The 18,186-nt window shown below is 41.0% G+C and overlaps 1 protein-coding gene across 2 annotated transcripts in view; it reads right to left on the reverse strand.

Annotated features, from left to right (window-relative positions):
• Window positions 1-2,843: 2,843 nt before the first annotated feature.
• IGSF11 (immunoglobulin superfamily member 11) overlaps window positions 2,844-18,186 on the reverse strand; it is a 140,103-nt gene continuing 124,760 nt past the window's right edge. Inside the window, exons 5-7 of one of the 2 annotated variants that reach the window (XM_061395632.1) lie at window positions 8,582-8,704; window positions 7,401-7,467; window positions 2,844-5,971 (exon numbers count right to left, since the gene is read on the reverse strand). In XM_061395632.1, the coding sequence (XP_061251616.1) occupies window positions 5,512-5,971; window positions 7,401-7,467; window positions 8,582-8,704 (650 nt within the window). In that variant the 3' untranslated portion in view covers window positions 2,844-5,511. Of the gene's footprint in view, window positions 5,972-7,400; window positions 7,552-8,581; window positions 8,705-18,186 lie in introns of both variants that reach the window. The other variant, XM_061395613.1, reaches the window with a different exon arrangement.

Genomic DNA, 18,186 nt, shown 5'->3' on the forward strand with positions numbered 1-18,186 from the left:
GCCTGTCAATGCAGGAGACTAAGACATGGGTTCGATCCCTGGGTCAGGAAGATTCTCTGGAGGAGGGCATGGCAACCCACTCCAGTATTGTTGCCTGGAGAATCCCATGGACAGAGGAGTCTGGCAGGCAACAGTCCATGAGGTCACACAGAGTCAGACACTACTGAAGTGATTCAGCATGTAGGCAGGTGGACGATGTAGGAAAAAAGGGAGTAGGGAAAAAAAAAAAAAAGAACAAGCAAATTCAAGAAAAGATAAACAGACCTGGAGCAAAATTTGCATGTAGAAGACTAGCAGACATTGAGAGTGGAAAGATTGTGAACCACTAGTGGAATGAATGGGATGAGTCACGCCGAGGAGTAAGAATTTTATTTATGATACAATTGAGAATCCTTAAAGGTATCAAACAGTAGAGTACTATAAGATGTGTTTAAAAGTGAAAGTGAAGTCGCTCAGGCGTGTCTGACTCTGCGACCCAGTGGACTGTAGGCCATCAGGCTCCTGCGTCCATGGGATTCTCCAGGCAAGAATACTGGAGTGGGTTGCCATTTCCTTCTCCAGGGGATCTTCCCGACCCAGGGATCGAACCAGGTCTCCCACATTCCAGGCAGACGCTTTAACCTATGAGCCACCAGGGAAGCCCATAAGATGTGTTTAACTGCTGATTATTTTAAAAAGTAAAGTTCTAGGATTGCTGGTTCCAGCCAAGATGGAGTAGCCCCATTATAAATCCTATTGTAAGATACATTTTCCCTCTTACAATGAAAAAAACCTGGACATACCACAACATACAAGCACAGCAATACTGTGAAGTGGGAAGACAACTCACAGGACCTGAGTCGGGAAGCGGAGCCTACATTCACACCTAGCACCAACAAGGTGAAACCAGATGATACCAAACAGGTTACTTGACACTCCACTTCCCCCTCCCCGCCCCCTTCCCTCCCAGTTTCAGCAGGCCCAGCAGGGAAGGGCAGTCCCCACCCCATCCACCATGGTGAGGTAGTGAGGAGCACTCCTGGCCCCTCCTCCTCCACTGGTGGACACAGGGCAGAGCTGAGTTTCTGTTGCCACCCTGAGGCAACAAGTGGAGTCAGCACTCTGACTCCTTCCTGGGTGCCAGCTGGCCCAGCAGGAGCTGAGCTTACACTCCCACTTGAAGTCCATGCGGACTGAGGGGGAGCATCCTTCTACCCCGTCCATCTGCAGAGAGACCCTGTCAACACTCCACTCTCACTGATGTGGGGCCCAGCAGATAACACATACACTCATCTGGCTCTGGTGCCACACCTCAACAGAGAGAATGCCTGCTAAAAAATAAAATAGTAAAAAGAGGTTCTAGAATCTCATAATATCCAAAATTGTTCAAGAAAAAAAATCACACACTACCCCAAGAACCAGGAAAATCACAACTTGAATGAGAAAAGATGATCAATAAATGCCAACATCAAGATGAATCAGAGGTTGGAATTATCTGACAAGATTTTTTTAACACATTCATAATAAAAATATTTCAATAATTCTTCAATAAGCAATTATGAATTCTCTTGAAACTAACTGAAAAGCCAGAAAATCTTGTAAAAAAAAAAAAGGAATGAAATTATAATACATGCTATAATGTGGATGAACGGAAAACGTATTAAGTAAATTCAGTCAGTCACATATATACACATACTGTATGACATCATTTATATGAAATCTCCAGAGTAGGCAAATCTGTTGAGACAGAAAGTAAATCAGTGGTTGCCTGGGGCTGAAGGTGATGCGGAATAAGAAGTGACTCAGTGGCTACAGGTTCTTTTGGGAGTGATGAAAACTGCACTAAAATTAGATTTGGGTGATGTTTGTGCAATTCTGTAAACACACTAAAAACTACTGAATTGTATACTTTAGATAAGTGAACTTTGTTGCGTAAATTATATCTCAATGTAATATAGATTGAAATTTAAATAATTAAATTTTCTTTTAAAAAGGAATCAAATGTAAGTTATTAAACTAAAAAATAAAGTACAGTAACTAAAAAACTTGCTGGCTGGGCTCGACAAAAGAGTGGAAACAATAGAGGACAGAAATCAGTAAACCTGAAGACAGCTCAGGAGGATTTACTCTGAACAACAGAGAGAAAAGAGACTGAAAAAACGAAGACGGCCTTCGGAACCTGTGAAACAAAAGATTCATCATCAGAGTCTCGGAAAGATCTGAGAGAGACAGTGGGGCTCAAAGAGTATTTTAGGAAATAATGGCTGAATACTTTCCAGATTTTTCAAGGGTAGAAAGAACAGAACTGTCAACCATGAATTCTACACCCAGTGAGGAATGAAAGGGAAATAAAGGCATTTTTTGGACAAAAGAAAACTAACAGAATTTGTTGCTTGCAGACCTACCCTTACAAATTGGCTGACAGGAGGTCTTTAAACAGAAAAAAGAATGATTTTTAAAAAGGAATATTGGACCAAGAGGAAAAAAAGAAAGAAAAATGAAAAAGTACATTCATGAGTATACAAAATGAACTTCTCATGAGTTTTTAAATTGTGTTTGATGATTTAAATAAAAATCATGCACCATCTTATGATCAAGAAAAAGATATTTAAAAGTGGGGACAGAAAAGGGATATATGTGGAATCAGTGTTCACACTTCACTGGAAGTGGTAAAATGCTGATACAAGTAGATTGTGATGTTATATATGCTTATTGTAATTCCTAGAATAAACACTGTAAAAATTATACAAAGTGATATACTCAAAAACACTAAAATAGAGAGAAGAAATCCTAAAAATTATTCAAGTAATCCACAAGAAGGTAAGAAAAGAGAAGCAAATAATAGGAAATAGAGGAGAAAAAAGGAGGGGAAAAAATAGCAGCTTTAATCCCTAAATATATCAACAATTACCTTAAATGTAAATGGTGTAAATACCCCAATTAAAAGACAGGTATTTGCAGATACAAAAATATGATCCAACCAATGTGCTGTCTATTAAGAAACTTCCTTCAAATACAATAACAGTATAAGAGTTGTTGATCAGTCATTAAGTCATGTCTGACCCTTTGTGACCCCAATGACTGCAGCACACCAGGCTCCTCTTTCTTTCACCATCTCCCAGAGTTTTCTCAAATTCATGTCCATTGATTCAGTGTCAGACTTCTAATGATAAAGAATTGAGCTGGGCTTGCCTAGTGGCTTGGTGGTAAAGAATCTGTCTGCTAATGCAGGAGGCACAGGTTCAATCCCTGGTCCAAGAAGATCCCACATGCCCCAGAGCAACGAAGCCAGTGCAGCCCAACTGCTGAGGCTGTGCTCTAGAGCTGGGAGCCCCAACTACTGAGCCCATGTGTCACAACTACTGAAGCCTGTGCACCCCAGGGCCCGCGCTCTGCAACAAGAGAAGCCACAGCAACGAGAAGCCTGCACACCCAAAATAGAGAGTAGCCCCCACACTCCGAAATTAGAGGAAAGCCCATGCAGCAGCAAAGATCTAGCACAGCCAGGGGAAAAAAAAAAAAGAGTAGAACTAAGTAATTTTTGGAATACTATATGCTCATTAAAATTTAACAGAATGGAAAAATGCTTATAACGTCAAGAGTACATTAAATACAAAATCATGCATCATTAGCATATAAGTAAAAACAACTTTTTATATGAATAAACTTTTATTGAATTTTAGATAATTAGAAAGAATAAAGAAATGCAAGATAAATGCTTTTGAAACAACATCTGACAGTATCATCTTTTTGTCATTGGTATTTTCACTTTTCTTTATAAAAATTATAGACATTCATTTATTTAAATTTTTACAAAGTCAAGAACCATCAAATGGAAAATATAAGTAATGCTGAAGTAAATTCAGCTTTTCATCAATATTGGGATGGTTGCAGTGGCTAGGTTCAGAGCTTAGCCCTCTTGGAAAAATAATGTACGCGGCAGCTGTTGGTTTCCATTATTCAAATAAGTCTGAAAACCAGGAGGCCACTTCCTGTGACGACTGTTCTTGCAGGAAAAGAGGGCAAAAAGCATAGTGGGATGACAGAATGAAAGACAATGACAGGGAAAGAAAAGATAACCTGATCAAATCACAGGGTCAGAATCATAAAAAATTTAGGAAACAAATCTGGGACGAAACCATTTTTGTGTGTTGCTTAAAGTGTGGTTAAGGCGAGACTGTCACCAACACAAGCATGGCCAGGTCTACAGAGCACACAGTGTGGAGAGTCTGCGGATCACCTGGTGGGCTCCCAGGCTGGGTAACTGACCACAGAGAGTCTCTTTACAGTGGTGTAAAACGCATTTGGGCAAAATTGCAACCCTGAGCTGTGACAAGTACAGGGCAGAGCCTCCCAGGAGCATATCTGAAGACAGTCCTTTTGTCTCAGTCTTATCTCTTTTGCAAATCTAATCATTATAGAAACAAACAAACAAAAAACGAGGACAAAGCAACTCCTGCCCTCCCTTTAACAACCTAGAAACCTCCACTTGTCAAACAAGGAAAGTTACCTCCCACAGTACAAAGCGCATGGGGTGCTGCCCTCATTAAGAGCGACCTGGTGTGACAGCAAGGGAGACCTGGACAGCCCTGCTCTGACAGGCTGCCAGGAATTCCTTGCCACACACCTGCATGACCTAGGTCTTTCATGAAGGGGCCTCCTGCCGGGTTCAATCCACATATTTTCAATGAACATGGTGTTAACAGTAGTCTTTACCTTCCTAACCCAAAGCCTCTCACTTATTTTCTTTAAAAAAAACAACAGTTTTCTTTTTAAAAATATTTTCCCAGGAAATAAGGAACAGTAATTGTCATGGACCTACAACAGACCCCAGAAAAACATAGACAGGCAATAATCTGTCAATATAGCAGTACTCCAAATATGAAATTCATGGTCCAGGAAGAGATAAATAAATAAATATGACGGGGCTTCTCCAAGAAGTTTCTAGTTTTCACCCACTCCTTACTGACTTTTGTTGGTGTAAAAAGTTTTGATTCTATGATACAAGAGCCAGCCCTGTGAAGACCAATACTCGCCATTTATGCCATCTGGCCCCTACAGCGGGAGGGGATGGGGAGGGGCCAGACAATGTACAGGGGTGCTCAGTATGTTTTCTAAAGACACCTATCTTTTTAAATAATTTCATTATTTAAACTCCATGTGGCACTTTATTCTCTTGAAAAATTATTACGTTAGGCGTGAATTAAAAAAACAAGCCCGTCTGGACTGCAGATGGGTTTTCAGTGCTACTCTGCTTTTACACCTCCTTCCTTGGCTTGGCACATCTGTGAGATCCAGCTTTCTGAATGGAATCCTGAGACCGCTCTGGTAGGGGAATGTGTCTTCATGCCGGAACATTCCAGTTCGGTTTACAAATCTTAGTGGCCAGGTCACACCACGGTCTCCTTCTCTGTGCTTTTTACTAGGATCATTGTCAGGAAATTGTCCTTCCCAGCGCTCTGCCACCCCACCCTCCCCCTGGAATGAGGGCATCCTTAGCTTTTTTTTCTGCACATTCCCTCCGCCGGCGTCCTATACCAGGGACCCGGCCCGACTCTGGGCTGGCACCATGACAGGGACAGCGCCGATGCGCTCCAGGGTGGCTTGGCTGACGGTGTAGGAGTGTGTGTGCAGTGACGGTACAGGCGGAGGCCGGGCCTTCCTGCTGACGGAACCGTTGCTCCTGGACACAGCCGGCGGTGATGACCCTCTGTTGGCTGTCACTACCAGGGTCTTATGCGGGGCTGGGGCCAGATGGCTGCCATTGGCATAGATGGCTGGTACGCTGGCGTTGCCCGAGTGGAGGGAAAAGGACTGGCGCAAGTCACCGAAGTGGCCGAACGACTCCGTGTTTCTGTGCGCTTTGGGGTTGCTGCTCCAGTAGCGGCTGTTGTAGGTATTGGAAGAGGTCAGTGTGTTGTTCTCCGAGGAGGATATCTCCATGTGAAATGCTTTGGCAGAAGAAGAACATTTGGGTGGAAGGTCATCCTCTCTGAAAATGAACAAAAGTAAAGGTGTTGTCAGAATTTACCCAATGTCCACCCTACCCTTCTGCTCAGGACTCTTTCTTCTCATACTCAGGCTAACATGCCTGCGAAATTCACCCCCTCAGGACAGACCACACTCTCAGGAAAGCAAACAAGGCAAGCACCAGGCCTCGGTGCTGACGTTCATTCCCTTTAAGACAATGCTTAAGAAAAATTCTCCCTCAGTGTCTCGGTCTCCAAGAGAAAACAAAGTAGTATCAAATTTTCCAAAGACTATGTCTTCCAATGTAGTGGAAATATATATATATATGCGTATGTGTGTGTGTGTGTATATATATACACATAGTGCTCTAAATAGGAAAATAGTCCATGAAGAAATCCACTGAGCTAGCTGCTATAAAATAGCTAAGAAACCATCCTATGGATGTAGCAACTTCAAAAAACTACTAGGCTTGGCTTGATTTGCATTTTGGGGTATTTGAGAAATCACTGTGGTGTGCTGATGAGAGGTTTTTCCCATTAATCTTACACTGGGATGAAATCTGTCCAAACCCTTAAAATTATAAGAGCCTAAGACAAGTTCTTAAGTTAATCTAAGATACTAATTCACCTAACATTTCTTGAGTACCAGGCATTTTATTAGATGTTTCATATGAAAAAAAAAAAAAGACAGCTCTTCTACCCAAGACAAGGGCCTAAGTCAACTTATGTGAGAATGTGGTGCCTGGATTAGTCTTGGAGCTGATGGAAGAATGTATTGAAGAGATGGATGAAGAGGGATGGGAAGTATGGTCCAGGAAGAGGGTGGGAGCTAAAGGAAAAGCCTCGAGGCACGAGGAAAGACAGAATAGACTGGAGCTGTGTATGTCATTTTTAATAAGGATATTGACATGATGCCATCTAAGCCTGAGTCTGAACCCCCTTATTCCCACAATACACCAAGGGTCACCTTTCTCTCAATATCATTTGACATTCTTTCCTTACGATGTTCACATTCTTGACTCCAATTGTTTTCAACCAAGTCATATTGGTTTCGTCTATCTGTACAGGTGGTGTTCTTTCTTGTTTACGATCTCATCATTGATAAATGCCAATATTAAATACACGTTCTAAAGTAATTTTTCTACTATGGCAGCCACCTAACCCCACCCACCCTGAAGCTATGGGAGGAAATGAGGAGATTCTTTTATTGTGTCCTCCTCACTGGGCACACGCTAGACTAGCCACTGCTCCCCATCCGTGATCCAGTAAATGAAGTTGAGCAGTCAGTCCGAAAGAGTGATGTAACTTACAAGAAATGACCATTTGGCCACTTTAACTGTCTTGGTTAAAGTCATAAGATTAGCAAAGAAACCTTAGCTGCCAAATAGAAATAGAATAGAAACACAGACACTGGATATGCCAATGTCAGGATAAATTATCTGACACACAAACCTTATTTCATTAGGAATTTCTTCTTCCTCCTCCTCTTTATTTTTGCTTCTCCAGTAAAAGAATGCCCCTAAAATTAGTGCAATGCAAAAAATGATAATAACTGCACCAGTGCCAATGGCTCCAGCTATTAGTCCAATGCTCCTGGGCTGGGCTGCAAAATATATTTAAGGTATATTTAAAGAAAAAAAGGAGAGAGAGAGAGAAATAGAATATGCTCATACAACTTCATAAATAGTTAAGACTACCCAAGAATCTTCTTAAAATGCACAAAACTGCCTACAGTACAGCATCCATCTAAAGTTAAATCTTGCTTAACTTTCTGCATCCCCAGTGGCTAGGACTAAAACAACAGGCTCACAAACATTTATTGAATGAATAAACAATTAGACAACTCACAGCTGCAGGAGAGTCACCACTGTAGCAGAGCAGGAAAAAGACCATACCTGACTACTTGTCTGTGTGCGTGCACACTAAGTCGCTTCAGTTGTGTCCAACTCTCTACAACCTATGGACTGTGGCCCGCCAGACTATTCTGTCCATGGGATTCTCCAGGCAAGAATACTGGAGGACTGCCATGCCCTCCTCCAGGGGATCTTCCCAACCCAAGGATTGAACCCAGGTCACCTGCACTACAGATGGGTTCTTTATCACTGAGCCACCTGGGAAGCTGACTACCCGGGAAGCTGACTACCTGCCTAACCTGCCCACAATGAACCCAGCAAGCAGTGGGATAACTTAGCACCTCCTCTTAGTCAGATCATTCCCTTTTGCAGCTGGAATTCAAATAACCCAGGATTCTCAACTAGAGAAAAAACGTCTGCACTACTTAGGTATGACCTGGGCACCCAACATTTTAGCAGACATAAGGGATTAGAAGAAAATACAAAAAGGTCTTGCCATGACCAGAAGGTCACTCCAAACTTTTATATGTCTCCAGCGCTACACAATCAGAACTGATTTGATTCTAATGATCCTGAGGAGAAGACATTTTACCATAAAGAACAAGTCCTATTGCTGAGGCTGAAAAGTACACTAATATATTTTGGTAACATTTTCAATAATGATTAAAATCAAAACAATTTCTTTTTTCTCTTCAAATGACCTAAACTCTTCATTCCCTGGTTTAATGAAGATCTTGGCATTTCGGAACCAGAGTGGACATCGGAATTTCACATACTTACGAGAAATGACCTGGAGATCCAAAAGACAGGTGCTGGTCCCAATGGCGTTAGAAGCCACACACTGGTACAAACCAGACGACAGGGCGCTGATGTTCCGGATAGTGACTGTTCCCTGGACCTGGTCTGTCACAAAAATAACAGTCAAGTGAAGATTTCGGAAAGAAAATAGGAAACCAGAGAAATCAGCAGAAGGCTATAAAAAGAAATGAACAGTGAAGAACTATCAATATCATTTTTCTGGAGAGAGTTTTTGGTTTATGAATGTTAAAGACTAAATCATAAAATAAAGTTAAAGACCTAGAGCTACAGAAAAAAGTGAAATTAGTTGCTCAGTCATGTCCGAATCTTTGCGACCCCATGGACTGTTGCCCACCAGACTCCTCTGTCCATGGGATTCTCCAGGCAAGAATAATGGAGTGGGGTGTCATGCCCTCCTCCAGGGGATCTTCCCAATCCAGAGATCGAGCCTAGGTCTCCCACATTGCAGGCAGATTCTTTAATAGCTGAGCCACCAGGAAGAGCTACAGAGGACTGTCCAAAATAAGGGCAGTCTCACAGCCTAATCTGCAAATTAATGTGAGGTCCTAAAGGTGAGCAGCCTTCCTTGAGGAAATGTTGGCTAATGCCCGTTTTAGAGAATCTACGATCATAAATACTGAATTTTAATTCTGAGGAAATGCTGTAATACAAAAATGAAGTTAAACCCATTATACTAATATTTGCTTCATCCTTAATGGAGAAAATATCCACTCTGTGCGCCAAGGTGTAGACTGTTACTCCCTTTCAATAATGATTATAACCATTTTAAGTCCAGCTCCTTCACAAAGTGGACACCAGGACAAGCAAGAGGTTTACTGGAGGCAACGGCAGTAAAGGAAGCAGAGAGGAGCCTGGAGAAAGAAGGGAGCGGCTCCGACTGCAGTGCAGGTCTGACCACCATGAAGGGGAGAGGAAAGAAAGAAGGGGGCGTTTCAGACTGCAGCACAAGGTTGCTGAAGCTTCCACCAGGCTGATGGGGAGTCCTGGAGACAAAGTCACCTGTTTCAGGAATCTCGCTCCTTGCAGGAACAGGCCTGTATTAGCAGCCCCGCTGAGAATGGTGACTGGCTGGGAGCAGTCCAGGCAAAGCCTGCCTGGGAGGGAAGCAGTGGTGGATGCTGGAGGAAGCTGCTGAGGCTGTCAGTCAGTCATGTTCCCCACAGCAGGAAATCTGAGCCCGGCATTTTCAAGGTGATCACAATGATATTACAAAGAACTATTTCAGTGTTTCACGTTCCAGTCATTTATCAACTTTAGGATAGTTTATTTATTCCTTATAAACAAAATGTAAATGACTTGGTAAAAACCAAAGTTAATAGTTATTATTATGTGCCAAGTACTGGCTAAGCTTTTATACGTTATTATCCTGATCATTACAATCACTCTTAGAGGTATTATTATTATTAATCCTATTGAACAGATAAGGAAACTGAGGCTTCAGAAGAGTAATAAGATTACACAACTGGGCACCAGGAATTACAGCTGGATGGAGGGCTATCTTACCTCTTAGTTCAGGGTTTCACTGCCTCTCTTAGGCAGAACATAACCATCAGTCACCTCATCTCCTCAAAACAGCAGCACATCAGGAAAGGCTCCTGACAGCTTGGTTTCTGGCGCAAAGTCCACACTCCTCGGGCAACACCTAGGGCTCTCGCTACCCAGTGCTGACAACCCTGACATGAAACTAAGATTGAATTACCTAGTTCCTGCTGGCAATCTTCATAGACCAAAGGCAGAAGCAGAGTCATTTAAGAAATAAATATTTATTGAGCACCTTTCTGTGTACCAGGTAATTTCTGAGGATGGGGATACAATGATGAACCAGACAAACGCAGCCCTGTATTTTAATGAGACAAGTAGGCAAAAAATCATAATAAGTGGGGTAAGTGCCATAACCAGAGGATATAGGATGCTGGGGAGCACAGAAGAGGGACATCTCATGATGATGAGCAAATTCTCAAAGATCCCCCAGACAGCAACAGCCCTCAGGGATATCTCGCTGCATTCTAACATAATACAAAGGGTAGTGTTAACAAGGACTCTGAATCACCAAACACACTCGGAAATGAACATCAGTATACAGGCCAGGGAAAGGAGGGCTTCTTTTGTTTTTGCTATTGCTTTTCAGTGGAAGAATGTAAATGATCCAACCCATACTACTATATGGATATTCTTACTAAATGGATATCTTATTTAGACATTTGAATTGTACTGTACACACCCAAATCAATATACCTGGTAGTTATTTGGTTCACACTTGTATGTTATTTCCTTTTCCTTAAGAACACACAATTCTGATGGCTACCAATGTCTGGGCTTTTCAGTGAACTCACTCAGAGAGTTGAGCCGGTCTGGAGGGAAAATGCTTTCTCCTCCTCTGTGTTCTATTTGATTTCCCAGGCTCTCATAAATGTCTCTCCCATGTGTTTCCCAGCACCCTGTATTCTCTGGAATTTACCCCATTTATTATAATTTCTTACCTACTTGTCTCATTAAGATAATGGACTGGGTTTTTCTTGTTTATTACGGTATCACCATCCTCAGCAATTACCCAGCACATGGAAAGGTAAGCAACAAAGAAATAAACGGGCTATCTTCGCTTGAGTGTCTGTTGTGTACCACACGCACTACACTAAGAGTTTTACATGTCTCTCTAAGTTTAGAAACCTTAAGTTTTATACTCTATACTTTTCAAAGGTGACAAAGCTCAGAGAAGCTATGTAATTGGTCCAAGATCGCACAGGACTCAAGTAGCAGCACATAAAATCAGGTCTGTCTGTGTCCAAAGCTCATAATCACCATACCCCGACTTGGCTTTCTAGTAAGGCACTTAATACCATAATATTCTCTGGGGTACATCTATAGGATATTTTCTAACCTTGCGATCAATGTCCCAATGCTGTTAGTCTTAAACAAAGCCATCTGTGTAAATCCATCTTCAATACATTAGCAAATGTCATCATTCAAGAAAACCATAATCTTTGGACCACTAACCACCCCCCCAATTCCACACACTGTATTACTGTCTTCATAAATCCTGAAAGTCTAGAAACTTGATCAGCTCACACCAAACCACTGATTGTGTTGACATTTCCACAGAGAGAATTAGGAAAAAAATTAACAGCTGATCTAAGCAGCCTTCTGGCATGTGGAAAAGGTAAACTGTAAAGATTCATGCTGAAAAAGTTATTTTTAAAAGGTGAAGTCACTGTTTTTCCATTTTTCCCCTTTACCTCTATAGACACCATAAGTGGAGTGATTAAGACAGTGTTTTTCCATGAGGTGGACACACCATGCTGGAGTTAACTTGGAACAGAATCAGGGGATGAGACTGACTCATTACTAAGACAGGACTAGCCGGAAGCAGAAGAGGGCTGTTTCTATGCAGTCAGGGCAACGCAGACATGGGGCACCTCTACCGCCAGCACCAGACTGCTCCACGCCACGGCGCAGGGCCCTTTCTGAAATGAGAGGGGCCAATCCCCCAGTGGGTCACTTCACTTGGTCTGCTCTGACACAGACTAACTTGTTGAAATTAAGTTGTAGAATAAATATCCTTTTGATGTTCTTTCTTTTAAAGAATAGGGGAAGTTCAACAGGGTGGAACTACAATTTGGAAAGCAACAAACTGCATCACACTGCTCCGTTTTAGTTCACAGCAACACTGTATCCCACATAAGATGCTGACCTCAACCAGAAAGCCCTATGGAATTTAGAGAGAAATAAACACAAGCGCACATTTCCACTTCCATCCTTTCTCCTTAGTTCCAGAATCACTTCTCTGCCACCTAGTCAATGGTAAACTGGCTGAGAGTGTGTGTTCTAGACTCAGGGTGGAACCTGTTCTGCCACTGGCTAGCTAGGTGGTCACGGATGTGCCACCTCTTCCTCTGTAGGCTTCCATGAGGACTAAGTGAGATAATGCACAGTGCCTGGGAAGGCTTCTATGTAGGAATTTCCTCTTGGCATGGCTTTATAAATTTATATCTTTTTCTGATTTATGAGGAAAATCAGTCAAGAAATTGGGAAAATGCTAAATGTCTCAAAATTCCAATAAATATTAATACTCAGGATTTGAGGTTGAGAGATCAGACTTAACAAAATCAGATTATTCAATATGTTATATGATTTATGCATTTTTAAAATAATAAGTGACCATAATAATTGAGTCATTTCTTATATAAAATTCAGAATTATTCTACATAAAAAATAATGAATACATGGTTTATTATTTGCACAACATATGATATATATTATGACATATCTCAAAATTCTCCAAGCCAGGCTTCAGCACTATGTGAACCATGAACTTCCTGATGTTCAGGCTGATTTTAGAAAAGGCAGAGGAACCAGAGATCAAATTGCCAACATCCGCTGGATCATAGAAAAAGCAAGAGAGTTCCAGAAAAACATCTATTTCTGCTTTATTGACTATGCCAAAGCCTTTGACTGTGTGCATCACAATAAACTGTGGAAAATTCTGAAAGAGATGGGAATACCAGACCACCTGACCTGCCTCTTGAGAAATCTGTATGCAGGTCAGGAAGCAACAGTTGGAACTGGACATGGAACAACAGACTGGTTCCAAATAGGAAAAGGAGTTCGTCAAGGCTGTATATTGTCACCCTGTTTATTTAACTTATATGCAGAGTACATCATGAGAAATGCTGGGCTGGAGGAAGCACAAGCTGCAATCAAGATTGCCGGGAGAAATATCAATAACCTCAGATATGCAGATGACACCACCCTTATGGCAGAAAGTGAAGAGGAACTCAAAAGCCTCTTGATGAAAGTGAAAGTGGAGAGTGAAAAAGTTGGCTTAAAGCTCAACTTTCAGAAAATGAAGATCATGGCATCTGGTCCCACCACTTCATGGGAAATAGATGGGGAAACAGTGGAAACAGTGTCAGACTTTTTATTTTTCTGTGCTCCAAAATCACTACAGATGGTGACTGCAGCCATGAAATTAAAAGACGCTTACTCCTTGGAAGGAAAATTATGTCCAACCTAGACAGCATATTCAAAAGCAGAGACATTACTTTGCCAACAAAGGTTCATCTAGTCAAGGCTATGGTTTTTCCTGTGGTCATATATGGATGTGAGAGTTGGACTGTGAAGAAGGCTGAGCGCCGAAAAATTGATGCTTTTGAACTGTGGTGTTGGAGAAGACTCTTGAGAGTCCCTTGGACTGCAAGGAGATCCAACCAGTCCATTCTGAAGGAGATCAGCCCTGGGATTTCTTTGGAAGGAATGATGCTAAAGCTGAAACTCCAGTACTTGGGCCACCTCATGCGAAGAGTTGACTCACTGGAAAAGACTCTGATGCTGGGAGGGATTGGGGGCAGGAGGAGAAGGGGATGACAGAGAATGAGATGGCTGGATGGCATCGCTGACTCGATGGATGTGAGTCTGAGTGAACTTTGGGAGTTGGTGATGGACAGGGAGGCCTGGCGTGCTGCGATTCATGGTGTTGCAAAGAGTCGGACACGACTGAGCGACTGATCTGATCTGATATATTTTAATAATATGTAAAAAGTTATTTCAATTAAATGCAAATGTTTGATAATAAGTAATAAAAATGGGAATATTAACACAAAATAAAACCTATTTAAAAATCCAAAGATAATATTACAATAAAAATGGGAATATTAACACAAAATAAAACCTATTTAAAAATCCAAAGATAATATGACAAACACTTAATATTTAAACTCTGTCATTCTTTTTTTTTGTTTTTTGTTTTCTTTTTTTTCCTTAATTTTATTTTTAAACTTTACAATATTGTACTAGTTTTGCCAAATATCGAAATGAATCCGCCACAGGTATACATGTGTTCCCCATCCTGAACGCTCCTCCCTCCTCCCTCCCCATACCATCCCTCTGGGTCGTCCCAGTGCACCAGCCCCAAGCATCCAGTATCGTGCATTGTACCTGGACTGGCAACTCGTTTCATACATGATATTATACATTTCAATGCCATTCTCCCAAATCTTCCCACCCTCTCCCTCTCCAACAGAGTCCATAAGACTGTTCTATACATCACTGTCTCTTTTGCTGTGTCGTACACAGGGTTATTGTTACCATCTTTCTAAATTCCATATATATGTGTTAGTATACTGTATTGGTGTTTTTCTTTCTGGCTTACTTCACTCTGTATAATAGGCTCCAGTTTCATCCACCTCATTAGAACTGATTCAAATGTATTCTTTTTAATGGCTGAGTAATACTCCATTGTGTATATGTACCACTGCTTTCTTATCCATTCCTCTGCTGATGGGCATCTAGGTTGCCTCCATGTCCTGGCTATTATAAACAGTGCTGCGATGAACATTGGGGTACACGTGTCTCTTTCCCTTCTGGTTTCCTCAGTGTGTATGCCCAGCAGTGGGATTGCTGGATCATAAGGCAGTTCTATTTCCAGTTTTTTAAGGAATCTCCACACTGTTCTCCATAGTGGCTGTACTAGTTTGCATTCCCACCAACAGTGTAAGAGAGTTCCCTTTTCTCCACACCCTCTCCAGCATTTATTGCTTGTAGACTTTTGGATCGCAGCCATTCTGACTGGTGTGAAATGGTACCTCATAGTGGTCTTGATTTGCATTTCTCTGATAATGAGTGATGTTGAGCATCTTTTCATGTGTTTGTTAGCCATCTGTATGTCTTCTTTGGAGAAATGTCTATTTAGTTCTTTGGCCCATTTTTTGATTGGGTCATTTATTTTTCTGGAGTTGAGCTGTAGGAGTTGTTTGTATGTTTTTGAGATTAGTTGTTTGTCAGTTGCTTCATTTGCTATTATTTTCTCCCATTCTGAAGGCTGCCTTTTCACCTTGCTAATAGTTTCCTTTGTTGTGCAAAAGCTTTTAAGTTTAATTAGGTCCCATTTGTTTATTTTTGCTTTTATTTCCAATATTCTGGGAGGTGGGTCGTAGAGGATCCTGCTGTGATGTATGTCAGAGAGTTAAACTCTGTCATTCTAAAAGAAAATTTAAAAACATGATACAGCATTAAGTATCCAACAGCCTTGATCTTTGTTTCATGCCAAATTTTTCAGACATAGAAAATTTTATTTCCTTTTTGTGTTGATGTTGGTTGAATTAAGATGGAGATGGAAAAGGGAAACAGCAAAAAATTACACAGTAGGACTGTGGATCTGTCAGTTATGTCTTCTTTTTTTCAACCTAGCCTGGGCCTCTGTTGTTTATAAGTTGTTAAATTTCACTGCTTCTCTATGCTTAATATGCACTTTTGTGTTAACTGTTACTGGCTATTTAACTGGTTTCTTTGCTGTTCATCTAAAGCATGGGGCACGCTCCTGCCTCAGGGACTTCATTCACCTGGCTGTTCCTTCTACCCAGAATGCTCTCCAGCCCTGATATTCACATGCCTAATTCCTTTAACATCTTCCAATCTTTGCTAGAATATGATCTTCTCTAGGAGGCTTACCCTAAGAATCTTTTTCAAATTTCAGCTCCTCATGCCTTAGCTAATCCATTTTACATTCACCTATTTTTCCCCTAGTGAATTTATCACCTTGTAACAGTCTCTGCAAGTTACTGATTTATTATGTTCAATCTCCCTCCATTAGAATTCAAGCTCTATAAGGGGAAGGATTTATGTTCACTGACGTGTTTCTAGCACCTAGAAGAGTGCTGGAAACTAGTAGGTGCCCAACAAGCATATGTTAAATTAACAAATGAATTCAGAGCAAAAATGAAAAAATAAGTATACAAGACTATACTTGAGTGAAAAAGCTAGTGGGAAACTCAACATTCAAAAAACTAAGATCATGGCACCCAGTCCCATGGTACCCAGTCTATTTCATGGTAAACAGAAGGGGGAAAAGTAGAAGCAATGACAGATTTTATTTCTTAGGCTCCAAAATCAGTGCGGACGGTGGCTACAGCCATGAAATTAAAAGACACTTGCTCCTTGGAAGGAAAGCTATGACAAACCTAGACAGTGCATTAAAAAGCAGAGATAACAGTTTGCTGATAAAGGTCCATATAGTCAAAGCTATGGTTTTTCCAGTAGTCATGTACAGATATGAGAGGTGGACCATAAAGAAGGCTGAGCACCAAAGAATCGATGCTGTTGAACTGTGGTTCTGGAGAAGAGTCTTGAGACTCCCCTGGACTGCAAGGAGATTAAACCAGTCAAATCTAAAGGAAATCAACCCTGAATATTCATTGGAAGGACTGATGCTGAAGCTCCAATATTTTGGACACCTAATGAGAAGAATTGACTCATTGGAAAAGATCCTGATGCTGGGAAAGATCAAAGGCAAAAGGGGAAGCAGGTGGCAGAGGATGAGATGGTTGGATGGCATCATTGACTCAATGGACATGAATCTGAGAAAACTCCAAGAGAGAGTAAAGGACAGGGAAGCCTGGTGTGCTGTGCAGTCCATGAGGTGGCAAAGAATCAGACAAGACTTAGAGACTGAACAACAACAACATACAAAAGTATAAATAAAATCAAAAGTTTGGTTTAGGTAGGATTGATTAAAAACATAAAGATGAAAAGGAGCAACAGAATTAGGAATGAAAAGGGGAACATATATGCAGAGTTTTAAAATTCATGAGGGAGTAATAATAATGATAATATAAATGCTAGTATTTATTAAGTGCTTATACATGCCAGATGTTGTGCTAAACATTTTACATGTGCTATCATTTAATCTTTATTTCACCCTGTGAGATAGTTACTATCATTGTCTCCATTTTACACAGAAGACGACCAAGGCTGTCACACAGCCAGTGGTTCCTGGAGCTGTGATTCCAAACCACATTCTCTTGACTCCAAAACCTGCACTCTTACATACACATTTGTGTTTTCACATAGAGAATACAACTTGATGCTACTATGCATAAGCATAGACAAAAGAGACATTTTATAGAAAAATAAAGATATAGAAAATCTTAATAAACCTACTACATTAGAGAAACTAAATCAGTAGTCAAAGAGCTATCAAAAAAAAAAAAAACCCAACAACAAAACAAGGCAAAGCTTTGACAAGCAAATTCTACAAAATCATCCAATAACCTAAGTTTTCTTATCCATACTGTTTCAGAGCATGGAAAAATGAGGAAGGGCTACCCAACTCAATTTATGAGGGTTTACTATACTCTGATACTACAACTCAAGCAAGGATAATAGAAGACAGAAAAATATGGGCCGTTCTCACTTATGATCACAGATGATCAAGTTTTATTAAACTTGATGAGATGTTCTATTAAACAGATGAGAAAGTTCTATTAAAATATAAGCATACCAAATATTAGTAATTTATTTTAAAATAATGACAAATAGAATTTATTCCAAAAGAGGAGGGTGGTTTAAAGTTTGGAAATATATTAATGCAGTTCACTTATTGACACTGGGGGTGTATAATTCTTTATTGTGGAGGCTGACCTGTGCCTCACAATGCTCAGCAGCATCCCTGGCCTCTACCCACTGGCTGCCAGTAGCATCTTCCTCCCAGCTGTGATAACTGAAAGTGTCTCCAGACATCGCCAAGTGAAACTGTCCCTGGATCAGAACCACTGATGCAGAGGCTGATGTACTGT

The sequence above is a fragment of the Bos javanicus genome, chromosome 1 (genome assembly GCF_032452875.1).
Source record: "Bos javanicus breed banteng chromosome 1, ARS-OSU_banteng_1.0, whole genome shotgun sequence".
NCBI classification, from domain to species: Eukaryota; Metazoa; Chordata; class Mammalia; order Artiodactyla; family Bovidae; genus Bos; species Bos javanicus.